General features: G+C 29.6%; 2 protein-coding genes across 2 annotated transcripts in view; both read left to right on the plus strand.

Moving 5' to 3' along the window:
* The first annotated feature begins 3,109 nt into the window (after positions 1–3,109).
* The window catches only part of LOC124360293 (vitellogenin-4), a 58,153-nt gene continuing 40,996 nt past the window's right edge, over positions 3,110–20,266 (plus strand). The window contains 3 exon segments of the mRNA XM_046813797.1: positions 3,110–3,265; positions 16,211–16,401; positions 19,597–19,812. Of these exon segments, the coding sequence (XP_046669753.1) occupies positions 3,238–3,265; positions 16,211–16,401; positions 19,597–19,812 (435 nt within the window). The 5' untranslated portion in view covers positions 3,110–3,237.
* Positions 8,137–11,944, plus strand: LOC124360294. Its single transcript, XM_046813798.1, has 2 exons — positions 8,137–8,494; positions 11,386–11,944. The coding sequence occupies exons 1-2, from the start codon at positions 8,298–8,300 to the stop codon at positions 11,882–11,884; spliced, it is 696 nt and encodes a 231-aa protein (XP_046669754.1). The 5' UTR covers positions 8,137–8,297; the 3' UTR covers positions 11,885–11,944.

The following is a 20,266-nucleotide window of genomic DNA, read 5'->3' on the forward strand; positions in this document are numbered from 1 at the left end:
CTACTAGTCATTACTTAATAAAAACTGACAGTTCACTAATAACATCCTGCATTTCATATGACCAGTAGCAATTGGTATTTAATCCTGTATTTGGTCACAGATCTTAACAGATCTTGTATTTGTACTTGCAATTAACTTTGTATATTGCCTAAAATACAGGAGTATATACAGTTTTTATTATTACCCTATATTCCCACTGAGTTTGGACATGTGACAATAAAAGTCTATTGAAACTGTTGTATTGTAATATATTATGAAACAATATATGAAGTGCAAAATGTTTTACATTCCATAATCAGATGCAGGTGAAGAACTGATCTTATTACTTTAAGTGCTGCCACTGAAATACATGGCTTAAACTTTGAGGTTCTATTTACAAGAATGTATTCCAAATATATTTAAAAAAATTAAATTATTAGATAGTTATCTCATTTATTATTATTTATTTGTATTTAAATCTATGATTGTTTTGCCTATGTAGACAAGTGATGTTGATACGATCTGAAGCAACCATCTGACTGATAAATTCTATCAATTATGTAATTTATATTCTTCAAAAGTTTTGTGTTTGTGTTACGTTGTACAAAACTTGTGTTGCTGTATGAAACGTCCTTGATTTTTGTCCCACAAGTACAACGTTATACCTCAGACACTTTTAAGAGCCAAATGTATTCACAGCTATCATAATTTTAGCATTGTAAGAACTATGTTATATCTACGGCCTTAATTTTGATTGTAGAATAATGGTAATATCTTACTTTAAAGAATACTCATCAAATGCTTTTTAGCTTTTTCAATATTTTTACTGGTTATTTAGAAAAAATATAAACATTTTTAACTTCAACATTTAATTATTCAAAAAGTATGCAATTTATAAGGAAAGAAAAAAAATAAATTTTAAGATAAATTTTCAAAATGTTGACAACTGTTTGAAAGTTGCATGTTGGCAAATAAAAATGAAGAATGTGTCTTTGTTGATTTTGATGCTTGTTAACTGATTAAGGTTGTGTGATCGGTTTTTATGGATGGAATGGTTTTTATTTTCTGCCATAGCCTTTTAACAGGTTAACTGCGGCAGATGCCTTACAGCGCAGGGCCTGGTTAAGAGAAGTTGGTCTCATCAGTGGATACTAGCAGTGAAGGTGTTAAGATAGCATTCCTAAAGATAGTAAATATAAAATTCTTTGATCATTATACAAGGAGTGGCATTTGAAGCAGAATTTAGGGACATTTTATAATCAGTCACAAAGTAAAACCGTTGATAATAAGTATATGAAATTTTACAGCATGTTCATGAAAAATGACTGGAGGAAGTGACACGTTTTTTTTTGTATTTCCTGATGAAAATATATATAAATAACGTAGTTTTTAAAGATTATATTTGATTTAAAAATGTAATTTCCTTGAGCTATAAAAGAATAAAAATGTAACTTCCTTCAGCTATAAAAGAATAAAAAGGTTTCTCCTTGTTAATATGCTTTAACAATTTCAAATTTATATCTTCAGTTACTTTTATTTGACATGATAACAAAATTAAATATATTTCCTAGCTTACTGTAGTGCCTGTAATTCTTTGTGTCTTAAAATTTTTTCTGTTTTCAGAGAAGTTATGTTAAAAGGCTATGAATTCAAAGTGAGAAAAATATTGTTCAACTTAAAAATGTTTTTCATCACCTTAAAACATTAAATCAAGTATAAAATAAATTTGATTTGATTTTTACTAAGCAGCTGCCTAATTATGTTTCACCACTAATCTGTAATAAATTAGTATAGGTTCAGAAATGTAAGTATCAATTTGTTTATTATTTATTTCAGTTTTACAGTTCATACTGTTTCAAAACATTGTTAATACATGAACTTCTTGAATTTCTTTTGTTTAACTAAAAAATATAAACAGAACTTGTTCCAACAAAATTGGGTATCGATTGCAAACCAGTCCTACATTTTAGAACACTCTGTATATCACCAGTCTAGAAGCTGGTGAAAGTCATTAATAACAGTATCTTATCTGGACATTCTTTTATAAACAAATCAGTGTCAACTGAAAAATATGTCACTACGTCATAATTTCCTATTTATTTGTTTGGCTGTGATTGTAAGGATTGTACTAATGGATGACTGGAAAGAATCAATCTTGAAGATTGGAACTTATGTTTAATTTCATTAGTATTTCACTGTATTTCTGTGAGAAATATGTTCAACTACATGTTTCCCAATTTCAAGTTTTGAAACACTACTTTTTCACTGCCTGACGAGGCCTCAAGTAACATATATATTTTAGAGCATGTTCTTCTGGTAGCTCTTCCTAACTAGATGTAAAATGTGATGATGTGTAGTGGTAATGTATGTTTTCCAAGAATTTTAAGTTTACAATTAATTTGAAACAGGACCAAATAGAGTAGAATTTTGTATAGCTGTGAACTAATAAATGTACTTTCAAAAAGAATGAGAGATTTCACTATTAAGAACCAGCTACACAGGTGGCCATTTTGATTTTTCAATATTATTACTTTTTAGTAATAATATTGAAAAAGTATTATAGTAGTTACTTCAATCACTATTATAAACTAATTTTTGGCCTTGAAATTATTGGGAATGTCTTATTTCAAAGATATATTTATTAGGTATCAAATCGCATTTTACTTTGTCTTGCATTTGTATTTTTCATTCAGAAAAAACCTGTAATTTATTGTACTTCATCTTAATATTCAAAAGTGTACAAAAAAAATTCTTTTGGGTGTGTATTAATTATATCTTGAAAACGAGACATCTCGATAATTCTATTACAAAAATTAGGTCTGTAAAAGTGTTTGTTGTTTAACATTGTTCATATGGGATAAAACTCAAGGTCATTTCACTACAGCCAGTTTCTAATTCCCAATTGTAGATTTTGTTGCAAGATGCATAAATAATCCATAGTTTATAATTTAAACAAGAAATAAGGTAATGCAAACATTTTACTTGTTGGAATTTTTTAATTTCAACAATTTAACTCTCTGAAACAAAATTAAGTTCCGTTAGTTGACATTTTGTGTATTTGTACAAGCTGTTTAGATATAGTTGCACTTTGTCCATTAAATGATTAGAAAGGCTAATGAGTGTCTGCCGCACTGGTCAGGAGCAGTCTCCTGATAGCCTTGTTGGGTCAAGGGTGATTCTATTGAATCATTGACACCGCTGAAACGTCTACCGTTCCATTATTTTGTAAGTGTTTCATCAAATTATGGTGACATTACCATGATGAGACTAACTCTACTCTGTTCAGGTAAGCAAGTGTATGGATTATTATATTGAGTGTTTTACTGTGTGTGGTGATAAAAAAAAGGAATAATCCATAAGTGGATAAGGATGATCAGAAGCTAAAAACTGTTTGTTAAACTTGTTATAATTCCAAGATGTAACAAGATTTTAATAACAGATTATGTCAGATTAAGATATTGAAAATTATTAGCCATCTTGGTTATCATCCAAAGATATTATTAAATTTATAAAATATTAAAGTTTTTATTGATTGTGCTTTACTGAATCTAATTTTATATAATTATTGTATGATCTAGTGTAATATAAGCTAATATAATTTTCTGTATTGAAAAGAAAAAGTAATTATAATAATTTTATTGGTTGTTAGTTGATATAGTAATAAAATTGCTGTTAGTGACTTAATTGCGTAATCTATGTAAAATGTCACAATAAGTTATGCAATTTAACTGTCATAATTAATTTTTATTGTATCTGATAACAAAATCTACAACTGAGCATTAAGAGCCAGCTGTAACGAAACGACCTTGAGTGTCATCCCATAAGAGTAACGTTAAACTAACTAAAATTTAATCAGTCATTGGTAAATTAGTTTTACTAAACAGTGTACATTTTATTATTTATAATATCTAAGACTTTTACAAAATGAACTATCTATAAGAGATTACTTTATGTTCAGTTAGAAAATTTGTATGTAATAAAATTATATATCCAGATAGTGTGAAGACATTAATTAATTGCTTTAATTGTATAATACAACTGTGCTCTATATATATATATATATAAAATTTCAATAAACATTGAATCGCAAAAAGTACTTGCTCCGCCGGGAGCAAGTTATTTTAATGTGTTATAACACATTCACATAAAATTCACACACAATAGTCTTAAGTGATCATAAAGATATATGAGAACACAGATATTTTTTGATCAACAAGATTAGAAAAATATCTATCTTTATTTTTGATACATACTAAATTGAATTGAGTAATTTTCATTTTAAAATCTCTGAACAATTATTATGAAATGATTCCAAGAAACATATAAAGCAACAGTTCTAAAATATGTGGAATTAGTTGTTTTGTAATACCTGTACAAAGTAATGTTTGTTTACTAAGACATTGAAATTAAACAAACGCTTTTGCCTATCAATATATCTTTTGTTGTAAAAAGTCTGAATTACAACATGTACGGGTTATTTTGATTTTCTTTTGTATCCTACGGAGGTTTTGTTGAATGTTTGATTATGCGATAGTCATATAGATATACTTTACGTTCAACCTCATCTTATATTAGGATGTTTTTGAGCTATGGTAACTTTACAAGCTCTACTGCTTTAAATATGATTGGAATTGATACAAGTAATAATTGTGGTTAGATTCATTGATATGTAACGTAGTTGTTGTTTGTGTGAGGTATTGTTTCAGTTAAGAAAATAGTTGCATTTAATGTGACAAATATACCAGGTCTCCCAAAAGTTCCACCCCCCTCCTCTAGACCTCTGGCATTGTTCTTCTTTTATAGAGACCTTTAAAATGAAGTGTCATTTGATGGGGGTTTGCATTTAAAAATTTTGACTTAACCCCACAACCCCCTATTTTGGGTTGAGGGGCTAAGTTCCCATGTAGCGCAAAAATCATCATTTGTCATTATATAACTACCCCCCCCCCCCCCAAAGGGAATCCTTTATAAGAATCCACTTTATAGCTCACCAGCATCACTGTGGGAGTTCCTACCTTTTCTTTCAGCATCATTAAAACATTGTGCCTTTTATGTGACAGGCAGTTAATGATTGAATGTCCTTTTAGTGCACAGACAAGAGTGTATTCTCATACATGTATACTATTGCAATTTTGTGGTGAATTCTTGTGGATATGGAGCATGATCGAGACTGTTTGTTACCAGATGATGAAATTAGATGAGAAGTGGAAGGTTTGACTAATGACATATAGACATAGTGTATGATTCTGGTGCAGTAGTTTTTGACAGTGAAGAAGATAAAGCTAACAGTTTTGACTCTATGGACATCAAAACTGAACACAATAAACCATGGACATTTCAGCAACACAAACTCCAGAATTAGACCCTTCTGGAAAATGAGAGATTGCCTAATAATGCCAAGAGTACAGACAATGGCCTGACAAAAGTGTAATATATGTCAATGGTAATTGTTAGACAAACAAATTTTAATTTGATGAGCCTAACTTTGGCCTTTATTTGGAGATAGATAGACGGTAAACTTTTTGAAACATTAAATGAAAGCAATGTTTTTATCAGCTGTTTGACTGGAATATAATTTCCCACATACAAGGAAAACTAATAAATGTGCTCATGCTAATTTAAAAAATGAAATTAGCAATTTCTCAAAACTGAAATATTTTTTTGAAACGAGCCCAGGTGAAATATATTGTTTCTTGGCTGTTAATATGCTCATGCCACATAACAAAACTCTTAAAGTCAATGCTGGAGTATTGATCCTTTACTAGAATCTAAAATTTATTCAACTACTTTTAGTCAAGACAGGTTTTTACTGTTATTAGATTTGATACAATTCGATGACAACTCACTTTGAACTGGTCAAGACAAATTGTAAAAAATATGTACACTAATAGAAACACAGAGGCACAGGTACATGACCTTCTTTAAGTCAAAACAAAACCTAGTCAGATTTGAGGGATTAGGGGGATTTTCCAAATCTGGCTGGATAGCCAGACTTTCTTCTAGACAGAATAGGTTGGGGACAATAAATTAAAAAAAGAAAAATGTTGGAATCAAACTTTTTGTTCTATGTTATTGTAGCAGTGGCATTGTTTTGGATTCATAGTATATACTGGGAAGGGCATGAGTATAGATGACACAGAGGACTTAGGTATCTCTACAGAAGTAATACAATCACTGATGCAATCATATATTAGATTGAATTGTGTAATTTACTTGCACAACTGGTACTCCAGCCCTCAGCTGTATATTAGGCTTATTGAATATGCCACAGTTAGAAGTGATTGCCAAATCATGACTTGAGGGCTGTTGACAAGTTAAATAAAACAAGGCAGATATGGTTATTGTTCAATGATAGTTCTTGAAAAACCACTAAATGGTATCACAAGTTATTTTTTTCACTTGTTGGACATCACTGTGCTCAATACACATTATATGCATAAACTAGCATGTGCCAAAAATAAAAAGCAGTCTTTCAATGACTTCAGAATAAATCTCACAACAATTACTGGAGATTCATTCTATGCAAGGACAAAAGAAAATCAAATAGGTTCTAGTAGTGGACAAAGAATACAATACGCTTTGTTGTGGGACATTTTTCCACTCAGTGGAGAGTGGAAGAGGAAGATTCAGAGCCTATGTTTTGTCTACAGCAACATTAAGACAAGACCTAAGAAAGGGAAAGACATTTCATATGAATGCAAGGAATGTAGAGTACATTCATCCGTGTTTTTTTCTGAGTACTACACACAAACAATGTTCTAATGTTACTCTTATAGAATTTTTGTTATTGTTGTAAAAAGTAAGAAATAAATCTTAAAAAACCATAATTTTTATTAATACCTATTTAGTATTTGTTTGTGGCTAAAAATAAATGATTTTATACATAATTACAGCTACGAAAAAAAGTTCTTACCTCATGTGTAATATGCAAACGTTTATGGTAGGTTTTTTGTGGCAATCATATGTCATGGTTATTTAAAAGGTTAATCAAATTCAAGCTATTATTTAAAAATTATAATACCAAATATCCAGTGTGATAAAAAAATAAAGGTGTTGAAATTAATTAATTAGCAAACAAAAGAGAGGTTTGATATTATTATCTACTTGAGATTCTAACATGCTTCTTACCCATTGAATGCTACAATGTACCATTGTTTAAAAATTATTAAACAAATTCCCACAAGAGAAAACATTTCTTCAAAAATATTCATATCTTCTTCAGACCATTAATATAAAAAATAATATAACAATTTTCGGTACTTTGGGATTATACCGACCACACCAGTATGAAGAACACAAAAATAGAAATTTATAGAAACAAACATGATAGAACGAAAAAACAACTCTTCAATTACAAAATTACAAACTTACAAGCATTTCCAGGTATTGTGATCGGTATTGTTGTCGCTGTTATCTTATCTTTCTCGAGAATCCTGATTACGGCAGGCCGCGCGGCATCACGTGATTTGCACGGTACATCATTGCCTTTCCATTACAATTCAATTTATATTTCTGATTAGCCCCTCTAGAATTTGATATTTTACTGATAGGTACTATCTCGAGGGATGTTTTTCTTTCGTCGACATCAGCGCGGGGCAGCACCGAAGGTGCTGTCGAAGCCCGCGCTGATGGCCGGAGGCACTCGCATTTTGGGTGGCGGAATGTGATCAAGAATAAAAACAAGTTTTTGAGTGTTTTTTTAATAAAAAGTTTAGTTTGGTAAATGTTTGTTTTTGTTGAATTTTTGTGTTTGGAGAAATGTAGAGGTAAAACACGGAAGTACAACAAAGCGATGCACCAGCTGAACGGGCGGCGAGACTCTGCAATCACGTTATCTACTAGACGCTCGACTTTGACCTCTGTCTGAGGATGGGGAGGTGTTTGCGATAAGACAATTCCTGTTTTATATTGACGAAATATTGTTCTACGCTAATCTAGTAATCAGTAGAAACGAAATGTGAAATAACGATTCATGTCTGGGTGTGGTCGGTATAATCCCAAAGTACCCAATTTTCAATATGATACGCTGTAAACAACTAATATTTTGTCATTATTCAGGAAGTTTTTATTTTTTTTAGTATATTTATAATAAATCAACCATCAGCTGGTTATTACAGACTAATCATATAGTTAAAAATATAATCACCTGTTCCTGTTGTCTGAAGTACAAGGCAGGCAGTATTAATTGGATGGAGATACAAATCAGCTGCAAAGTAATAATTTTGATAATAGAAACAATACAATCTATATCTAAATCTGTGTTTCCTATAAGTTTTTAAGTAACTTAGTATTAAAAGATAATCTGTATTGATTTAAAAATGGATACAACTGAGCATACTTTTGATTCAGAAGACTTAGCAGTATTCTATAAATCATTACAACTTCTTCATTCTCCAAAAATAGATTCACAACGAAAACTGTTTCATTTACTACAACAAAGTATTCGTAAACATCATCCTAATATCAAGTCAGGTGTTAAAAAAAAGTTTCTGGATGACTCTTCTTCAGAATACAAGTAAGTTGACTAAAATAATTCAACTTTTTATATAATCGTAATAATACTTTATTGTAAAATAAAGAACACAAAATATAAAGAAAATGCAGTATTCTTTTGAATGTTATGGTATTAAGCGCAAGTGTTGCATAATAATTTATAATATAGGAAAATTGATTAGATGCTCTAGTTATTTACTTTATCTTACCAGAAAAATGTAAACAACTGTGAAAATGCCTTAAAAAATATGAGAGAAAATCTTGGTTGAATTTTTAACAAAAATTCAACCTGTTCTGATAAATTTAACCCTCTTCTGGCCAGTCACCACCAATTGCCTTCCTGGTCTTCTTTTTTTCCCCTTTACGGCTATGACTTTGTTATTTAGCCGCGGTGTTTACTGTGTTTTTACAATTACATTTTCTTCTGTGGTTGAAGTTCATTCTTTTTGTATTTTTACATCTGAAACTGTTACATTTGGTTATTAGTTACATACATTTATGTTCATGTTAGAGTATAATGCTAGTAAAAAGTGGGATGTAGGGAAATGATCTTCTTAATCAATACACTCCACTTTGTACTATTATCATTGGCTGTTTTTTTTAAACTTCTTACAAAATAATCAATTCACAGTAATTCTTTCCTTGTTCACTGGACGTTTTTTCATGTATTGTGTTGCTACCTAGGAGTAATATAATTAATGTTTTGTAAATTACTTCATTGACAGTGAGACATTCCTTTATTTAAAACCAAGTGTTCTTGGAGTAATAACAGGAGAAAATGTAAGTAAAAGTTTTATGTAATTCATATTATAAAATAATAATGCCCAGCATGTACTTGTACATTTTATAAATGTACAAGACATAAACAATGATTTATTGGAAGTTATTATTTCACTTACTTTAAACTTGTAAGTATAATAATGTTTTTAATACCACCACATCATAAAGAGTTTAATAATATTTACAAAATTATGTAACTTTCTTTTTATTTGAATGGAATGATATGTTTAAAGTGTTAAACAGTTTACACCACAGCAGTGTCAAAAGAGTGTCATGGTAACTTGACCGGGAGAGAGTTAACTACAGTAAGTGGTCCTATGTAATTGATTTATAGTCTCAAGTCATCAGTTTAGATCATACAAGCTGTTAATGCTAATCAAAATTAGAAAGAACTAGTTCAAAGTCTGTTGACAAGTGTTGTCTTGTTTACCAAGATATTATAGTATATAAAAAACTTACAATACAATAACAAAATTTACAATTAGAAAAAAAACAAAATGTATGTATTAAATTTGATATAAATTTTGGTTAAAATACCGCCATATATTATAATAACTTGAAATAGTAAAAATTAAGTTGCTTTAGACAATCTAATTTAGCAATAATAATATAGTACATTAAGAGTCAAAATTTCCTTCATATTACAGAAGTAGTTTAATTCTATCATTAAAAATCATAACCCCAAATACAAAATTAAAACATTTCATATAATGAAAACCTATTTTTGATGATTGTTGTTCGTTCTGACTTCATGTTGTTCGATCACAGAATACATTTTCAAAATCAAACAATAAACTAATATTTTCAATCTTAATTGTTAAAAATATGAATATTCATATTCCTAAGTAAACTTCATGATTTGTATTTGATTATTGATCCTTAGTAACCAATTTAATAATTTATCGTATTATTGCAGATATATGCAGAGGTGACTCAAAATTATCAAATCGGTTTATTACTATACTACTCGTAATAGTATCAACTTTGAATTAACTGTGGCATTTTTAAATATTTTATTGCAAATAATGTGGTTTTATACCAATTACTTTAACAAAACTTGTGATAATATTTTTATTAAAGTAAAAAGAATGCAAACTTGTACTATTATTAATATTTTACAAAATGATTTTTATTATAAAACTAAGATAAATTCATATTTGTGTGACATTTTTGTTCATTATTTTCAAATTTTTATTTTTATTGTCAAGGTTCATTAGTCTGAATGGTATATTTACGTATGGATCTATTAATGTATGGATTTACGTTTTGACTATATCATATTTGTCCAAAATATATTATTTTGGATTTTAATGTAATTTATAATGCTTACATCATAGGCACATTATAAACAAAATTAATGTGTGTGAAATTCACATACAGTAAAATACTTTAAATTTCATAATTTAAACATTATATTCCTGAATTGAACAAGGAGTATGTTAATCTTGAATATTGTTATTTAACACCTTCACTGCAATACAAGTCATAGTCATAGCCTTAATTTCTTTATTAGTACATTAGTACAGAGGCGAAATTAGGGCTTCATGGCCATTTCTTACACTTAACCTCAACAAAACCAACTACTAAACAAATACACAACTCTAGTAAAAGAAATTAATCAACTTAAATCTGTTTATAATCTTTTAAAGTTATTTAAAGATTAAAATAAAAACTAAAACTAATATTACTTTACATAATAACATATATTACATTACAAAGAAAACATATTTTCGAACCCAATCACTCAGTCATTCATTATGCCCACATCCATGTCATCGGTCTCTGCAGCCGTAGTCATCCAATCCAAGAAGAGTTTTTTTCAAAGCTGAATTTAACCAAGTCATGTAACGACTTTAGGTCAACCAGTATAATACTAAGCTGGGTCCACCAAAGTTAATGTGTTAAATAAAAAAGAGTTTGTCTTATTATCATTGAATAGTGAATTATTTAGTTATAGAATACACTTTTAACACTTTCAGTGCCAAAAAATTAGTGGTTCTTGCTACTTCCCATTACTGAAGGTATAACTGAAAGAGTTAAATATAGATTTCCTAAATATTTTGAATGATAATATAACATCTAAAACATTAAACAATATTAATACAATTTTAAATGTAATACAATTTCTTACAGTGTACCAAATAAGGCAGATGATAGTCAAGTCGAAGCCCCAGCAACTACCATTGTCAGCCAACGTGATCCTAGACTCCACAAGGGGTCTTCTATTCCTAAGCCTACAAGTTTCAGCACTAGAGATCCCAGAGTCAGAGTTCAACAAAGTGATAACAAACTGGAACCAGAATCTAAACCTGCATTATCTGTTTCACAGTCATATGATAACTACTCAACCTTTAAGTTGCCGCAGGCAAACAATACTACAAGTTGTACAAACTCATTCCCTCAGAACAAGTATAGAGTTGCTCATACTTGTAACAGAGATCAGTCGAGTTTTTCTAAACAATTGCCATTGAGACCAATATCCAAAATATCATCTCGTAATAACTACTGCCCAAACCCGGTAAACCTGAAAAAAATCAGAGCTGTTCTTGCAAGAGGTGACCCATTCCCAACACATTTGACCAAAGCATGTATAAATAACATCACCCCAGATTTACAAAGAGAAAAATTGTAGTACTGACATCACTAATAAATGTTCTATAGATACTTTTTGCAATAAAATATTTTTGCATTACTTGATTTTCTTTATTTTGTACTGTATTTTGAAAAATATACAAATTTTATTTAGTATTGTAGTAACTTTAAGTTATATATTTTATTATAAATTTTTAAATGTTGATTTTATATTTCCAAAGTATCTTTAAAGGGAATAAACATTACCTGAAGATATATTCACATATTATTACAATCGTATTATTAGTTATTTCTTTAAATTTCTATTTTAAAAAGTAATAACATGTTACATGCCTCATAGCAAAGTAATGCAAATACAGAGTTTTATTAATAGTTTCTTTATTTGGATAAAATAGAGGTGGAGCGTCCATGTTACCCTCATTACCTACATCCACTACCTGATTTTAATTAAAACCAGTCTGCAGCAGTCTTCAATCTGATACTGATTGATCATTAAGTTAATGTATGAACGTTTTGATTGCGGACTGTCATTTATGATTGATGTAAGCAATTTGCTAAGAGACGTTTATTATTTGACTATTTTTACTTGAAATTCTGTTTGGCCTTCAACATGTTTAATTAATTTATGTATTATAGCAGCAGAAGACCAAGTCAGTGGCAAATTGCTAATGTTGCATGTAGTTGCATTATAGCATGAAACATTTATATTTATAATAAAATGTATATTTTTTTATTCAGTAAAGTTATTTCCACGTAAAAACTCATATCTGTTAAAGACAATGAACTAAAAGAAAAAGTTGCTCACATTTTGGAAGATTTACTTAATTTGTATAGCCACTTATACAAGATGTGAGGAAATTGCTGCAGGATATGTACTCGTTCACAAACAGTGTGGTGTGCAATGACATGTTAAAGAAATTAAATATGTTAAATATGATGTTGAAAATTACAATTTTGTGAACATGTTTTGTAACCTTAGGTATTGTTCTTAATCAAGAGATAACATCATATTGACGATGGAAATATTTGTGTGAACATAATTTTGTGCACATTTATTATGTTCATAGATATATATGGCTATAATTTTGAGAAAAATAAAAACATTAAGAAGTTTAATAGTTTTAAATTTAATTAACTATTCCATAAGATTATTGTAAACAGCCAAAAAAGGATTTCATGAAGATTTTTTTCTATAAAACGAAAATGAATTTATTGTTTGGCACTTGGTATAATTTGGTTTAAAATAACCTTATTATGACCATAAATATATCTACATGCATGACAGGGTCATTACTGTATACAAATGTTTAGTCGTTTAAAAAAAGGCACACATGTATTCCTAATATTCATGAACATTATTAATAATTCACAAGACCTTTTCCACAATTTAAAGGCTTTTTATACGCTGCTTCAGTTACCATACTAAGTTATTCCATGTACATTGGATAACAGTATAAAATGTATTATAATCTGTGACCCGCACATTTATAGTAACACATTTTTTTAGTTCGCTTAAAAGATAAATAATTCAATATATGTGTACATAAAAGTGTTATTGAGTTGAATATTAATAAAAGTTTAATCTTAACTATCAAGGTACATTTTCAGCAACTCAACAGGTTTAATATTATATATTATATCTTTTAAAGAAAACAGTATTTTCAATTTTGTTATTGTTTACTTAGTAAAGGTTTGTTTCAATCCATTCCAAGGCTCTTTTTTTTACACATAATCTTCCTCCTGAATTAGCTTGACTAGACTTTTATCATGATGTGAAAGTATTCTGTCATCTGCATACAATACTGATGTGCAAGGCATACTAAGTAAAAAATCATTGTCTGAAATTACAAGTAGAAAATATTCAAGAACTGATCCTTGTGACACTCCATTTATAGTATTTTGTAAATCAGACTTATCTGAGTGCTGGAGTGCTATTCTTCCTATTCTTTAAATACAATAGAAACAATTAACACATTTTCCTAATTGTAACTTATACACAGTCAGGTGTCAAATCAATCAGTATTGCAATTGTTCTCAAAATTCATCAAAATTGTGTCAACAATATTTTCAGCTGCTTGTGCTGCAGTGTATTTGCTTGGTATAAAATCAAACTAATCATCACAGAAAAGACTATTTTTTGTAAAAAAGATGTTAGGCTGAATTTTATTATACTAATAGACGAGATGATTTCCGAACAAAGTTATAATTGAGTATAATTGTGTATTTTTCTAATACAGTGGTGGTATTTTAAATTTATATACTATACAAATACACTCATAGCATTATTTCTGCCCATGTCTTACACAAGCTCTTTATCTTCTGACCTAAAAAGTAAAATAAACACCAATACATTCAAAAGCAGTCTTGCTGATCACCTACTGGAAAAAATATATTTTAGTTTAGATGTGTTTTAGGTATATGTCAAAACATTTACTCTATAATATGTGTATATTTTTTATTCATAAGGAATGATGATATATTCTAAGTTGATTATTCACTGATAATTGTAAAACTTTGTATGACTAAATTTTATGTCTATAAATTAATTGTATTCTATGCGAATGTTACCTGTTTTTACAGCTATTGCTGTAATCGTAAATATTCATTGTGACGATAAAGTATGACGATGATGATGATGAAGCTTTTGTCTTACCCTTATGAATGGCAGTACTCCCAGAAATTTGCAGTATTGCTGAATGAAGATGATGCCAAGAATCAAGAATTTTATTAGTCATATAAATATACAGATATATGTTAATACCACCACTGATATTTAGTAGTAACATTAAGAGAGCTATACTACTGTTTACAAGTTTAAAAGATTAATAATAACACACCACTAGAAACAAGTATAATACTGACCTAAATGTGGAACCTGACATACCTGTACAAAAATATTATATGCAATTTAATAAATTTAGAAATATTTGTTTCCAGTCAATAAAAAAAATCATCTACATTATACACACATTTAATTAATAGTATAGTCATAATTTTGTTCTTAAAGACTAAAATAGGTAAATTGTTACATTTTAGTAGAATTGAATTATGTATTAAGTTCAGTTGACATATGCAGAAAATATTTTTTGTACTTACATAGCTTTCCACTTTAATATAACCATAATAACTTCCTGAATGCTATAAACAAGGGGGTATCTTGAGATGTCAAAGTAATATATTAAGATCAACTATTGACATTTTACCCAGAGTAAAATAAAACACAAACATATAATCTTTACAGTATTATTTTTTAATCCAAAATCCTCTAAAATTTCCATGAAATGCCTAAGCGGTATTCTAATAATAAATTACTAAAACAATCTCATTGGAATGGCTTTTTACAGCTTTAATGAATCTCTCAACATTATCTGAATACAAGCTTAACAATTACTTGCTCTGTTAATAATTTATCATAACTATTGTTATTTATTCATGTTTCAATTATGTAGTTGACATACACAGATAACTGTAATGTCTCACTGTGTAAAATAAAGAAAGTTTTAAAACTATAATAGTCAACATTATCATATTCATTAAACTTATTTTTAAGCCTAGGTACTTTCAACTAATTTTAAAGCCCCTTTTGTATTATTCTAAACTGTTACCTTAATATCTGTCATTGCTAAATTGTTAGAATCATAATTAATTATCCTTTCCATAAGTGTGATAGTTAACTCTTGGATAAATACTCACAAAGTCAAAATAAATTGTTTATCTATAACATTCACTTTTATTCGAGTATTTCACAATAAATTTTCTCAACCTTTGTTACTCATAACTACATCCTAATACCTCAGGTTTCTTTAACACATTAATTTTTTATTTTTCAAAAGATATTAGTGCCATCATCTTTGCCAGTTACACATTTTTCAAAACAGTGAAGTTTGTTTTCCAACATTTCATTATGATTTTACGTGTTTCCAGTGTTTTGTTACTTTGTAAACTGGAAAGGTTACATGAATGATAGTATGGAGTTCTGAAGTTTTGTGTAAGTCCAACCCATGAGGATTCTGCTCTTGGCTATGTTAGAGAAATTCAGTTATGTTAAATTGACACCCATTCAACATTCAGATGGGATCTGATAACTGGCTCCCTATTAGCGCTAATGAAGTCTTGTTTTATTCTTTCCCTTACCCACAAAAGATATTAAGGGTTAGTGAGTAACTCATAATGTCTACGGTTACTTTTTTGGAGTTTAAGTTGATAGGAAGAATTTACATGAAAACTCTTATTCATTCAAAATTAGATGGGTAAGTCAAGACTGTTGTGTGGGAAATTTAGTTACAAGAACTCTGATCAAATTTCAGCCTTTAGTCTTTAAATACTCATAATAGCACAATATAATCAATGAATGTAACGTTTACAGGAATATTCCTCTCAACACTACAGGCAGTTATTGGAGGCGAGCATGAGCTTTTTTCAGCAAATCAGGAAATAAAATTTCTGTGGCATGCCCAAATCAAAGTGGGTTCTAATTACCCTATGAAGATATCATCTGAATGGAATATAAATGCACAGCTGATAGCTCAGACAGTAAATAACTTGACTACATTACAGGCAAGACAATTAATATTGTACTATATTTGTACTATATTATAATAGTATATATATACATTATTATTATTGTAGAATATATAATTTGTGAGTTCAAATGTACTTATTACCTTCAGAATATTTGAAGCCAGCTTCTTATTTTTCATTCAATACATAATTTTTTCTGGATTATAATATTTAAAGAATCATTGTTATACATACAAAATTGAGGCCATAATAAATACTACATAAAGTTTTTTATAATCCTATAGTAAATTAATTTTTTGAAGAAATGCTTGTAAAATATCACAAGATTAAATGCCAATTGAAACCATCAATTATGGGTAATATCATCTTTAAATGTATTTAAATCAATAACTATTTATCTATATGAAAACAAGACCTAAATGACAGAACAAAATATTTTCCAAAACTGTATTTCATACGTTAAATCTAAACTTTTATTTAAAAAAGATGGTAGCTTTAACCCTTGTACTGGCAGTCATTTTTTCCATAGAATGCATGCCATTTTTTAGTGTTTTGTAACCGTACATTAAACATTTTGTAAAAAGTGCATTTTTACTATAAACCTATATATGTAATAAATTATTGTTTTAGGAAAATGTGGAGATAATTTTAGTATAAAAACATAATGTATAAACCATAAAAAATTTAGATTTAGAATCTAAGACAGCAATTTTTTCTTTATTTTATCTAGTTTCAGAAAATATATAATGGTATAAAGGTTCTTTTGAAGAATAATTATGTATATAATTATTTATATAAACCACAAATATTACATGAAAATGTGTTACTATTGTTACGATAATTTTCAAAAATGTACAAAAAAATCTAATTCTTCACTACATGTTTCCAATATATACCAAAATTTATAGAATTATATGCACCACATAACATTCAATTAATGAATAACCAATTTTTTAATTTTAATTTTTGAAAAGTGGTAGGATGTACCTAAATTTGTTACTATGTATAGGATTATTCTAAAAAATAATCAAAAATATAATTTTTACACTAAATGTTTCTAAAATATACCAACATTTAGCGTACTATAGCCTGAAACAAAGCTATAACAAACCCAAACTATAAACCAAGACTATACCCATGATATATCCCTAATTTTTCAAAATGACTAGAGGAAGATGATCTTTCTGGCAAGATTTTTATGACCTCAATGTGACATCACTGTTGCCAAAACAGCAAAACAAATTTCACCATTGAAATCAGCGTTTCTTTCTGTTTGAAATAGTCAGATCGACATTATAATAATAATTGCCAGTTTGAGGGTTAAAAGCAGTAGCAGACAGGGTCTGTTAGGACCATTGACCATTTTTGGTAAAACTCTCCTACTGGTGAAAATTGGTACAATTCTTTTTACGCTACTGACTGTAAGAAATATGATAGTATTTAGGGACATTTTAAGCACCAACTCATTTACTCTACTCCTACTACTAAAACTGTATTCATAATACATATTCTCTAATTTTGAGCTAAAATCTGTGATTTAGTTGAAATTTGTCTCTCAGATCATTGCCTAATGTTTTAAACTTTGAGTCCGAAAATTTGATTTTAAAATATCCTCAAGATCTAAACAATTTTTATAGAAAAACAATCATAATCACAACAGGGCTGCTCTACATACTGATACAGACTTCTTTCTTATTCTTCCACCTTTATCATTATAAACTAAGCTAATTAATGATTGGTAATTTTTAAATTTTATTATTTAAACAAATATAATCTGAAATCTAAATTTTGAAATATATTTAATAAGTGAAAAGAAAAAGTCATTAAGTGATATTTCAGAGACTTGTTAGGTCCAATACATGCGTTATTATACAGTTATTAATAACCCCCAACAGGTTTCATTGATTTCTCATACGATTACATATAATCTCAAGTTATCATTTTGATACATAGATTTTGAGAGATATGTAAAAAGGAGATTATAGGTTAATAAATGAAATGTTTAAGAGACTGTTTTTTAACATTTTTTTTTACTACTGATAAAAATAAAATGGGTTAATAGTCATATTTCAAAGATACATATGTTATTACAAATACAGGGTTTGTCCGGAAAGTAATAGGACTGATTTTCTTTTGCCGAGACTGTACTTCGGAGCGTGCGCGCAACGACTGGATTCGGTAGAGGGTGTTCCTAGCTAACGAACAAGCGGCTGGTCAGTTGTCTCCGAGCACCTGAAGAGTCAGAACAGGCATTTTCAAGTGACGTGTTTTTGTGAGTGGTGCAAGCTGAAAATGCAGCGTTCGTTAGAGAAGAGGTACACGATTAGATTCAGTGTGAAACTCGGTAAATCTGCGGCAGAGACATTTGATATAATCAAGCAGGCTTACCCAGATGTTGCTTTAGCAAGAAGTGGTGTGTTTCGGTGGCACCAGGCCTTTTTGGAGGGCCGGGAAGAGGTCGCTGATGAAGACCTTGCTGGAAGACCTTCGACTTCGACAAACACCGACAATGTGACTCGTGTGCGCAAAGTTTTGAACTCAAGACTGTCGACTAAGTATTCATTTAATTGCCCAGATGTTACATTTACCGAAATCTGTCGTTCATGAAATTGTGACGGAGCATTTGAACATGCGCAAAGTGTGTGCGAAGATGGTCCCAAAAGTGCTCACTGGCGACCAGAAATTGCGGCTCACACCGTCTTTCTTGTGAATAGCTACCTGACCAAGGCCGGCATCCCAACTCTTCCACAGCCGCCCTACAGCCCAGATGTGGCCCCCCCCAGACTTTTTTTGTTTTCTCACTTAAAAAGGCAAGCATTTTGAGACGACAGAGGAGATATAAGCAGCTTGTACCGCGGCTCTCAAGGCTATTCCGGAGAATGGCTTCTGTGACGCCTTCAATGCTTGGAAATCGCGCTGGCAGCGCTGCATCGACGCAGAAGGAGCCTATCTTGAAAGTTTTTAAAGAATTGTAACGATTTGCTCAATACATTTTTTTTAATTGACTCAGTCCTATTACTTTCCGGACAAACCCTGAAATATTAGAATATCATGAAGAACTTTTTTTATCAGAGAGCTACTAACTCAATGCCAATTATGTCTTTATTGTTTCAACAATATCATTGAAGTGGTAAATTGCTATTGAATAACTTGTTCAACTTTAATAACTGGAGTGACATTGCATCAGAATGTATCACAAGTATTCTCATATGTTGATCTTTGTTTATCCAGCTAATTGATATAAAGTCTGATGAAGACCTGGGTGAGAGTCACAGAGAACTGTCGCTGCCATTCCGGGTAGTGTTCCAGGACGGAGTCCTGGAGAGTCTAACAGTGGCACCAACAGACACAGACTGGTCTATTAACATCAAGCGAGCTCTTCTTTCTCTACTACAGCTGGACATCAAGTATATTGCTGCAGGAGAGCTGGCCTTCATTTCTGAAGAGGTTTTAGTTTCAGTAGATTTCATTAACAGTTACAATTCTATAAAATACAATAGAGTAAAAATAGTAATGGATTCTCTCTTTAGAATTCATGGAAGTTATCAAAAGTTTTGTAAAGGTGTTTTCTTCATTATATATTTATTTTTATATTGGTTAATAGATTTACTTGTAAACATTATTTATAGTTATTATTAATATTATATATATTTATTTATTTAACACTTGTATAATATTGAAATTTTAATTCGTTGATATAAATTATTCCATTAATATGAACAAAAATTATATAAAAATAATTGTCAAAACAGGTATTAAATATAAATAACAGTTTTATGTACAAAATAAAGTCATCCTATTATTCTTTAATGTTTCTTGATTTTTTACATTTTTAGAGGTCAGAAATGTTATTGTCGTTGAACTCAATTTGTGTGATTGACAAAATCATACTACATAAAAT

Source organism: Homalodisca vitripennis, chromosome 4 (assembly GCF_021130785.1).
Source record: "Homalodisca vitripennis isolate AUS2020 chromosome 4, UT_GWSS_2.1, whole genome shotgun sequence".
Lineage (NCBI taxonomy): Eukaryota > Metazoa > Arthropoda > Insecta > Hemiptera > Cicadellidae > Homalodisca > Homalodisca vitripennis.

Bases quoted from the DNA above. Each gene is read 5' to 3' on its own strand.
- LOC124360294 (XM_046813798.1), top strand. From the start codon at position 8,298: ATGGATACAACTGAGCATACTTTTGATTCAGAAGACTTAGCAGTATTC. The intron at 8,495-11,385 runs GTAAGTTGACTA...AATTTCTTACAG, and splicing joins GACTCTTCTTCAGAATACAA to TGTACCAAATAAGGCAGATG.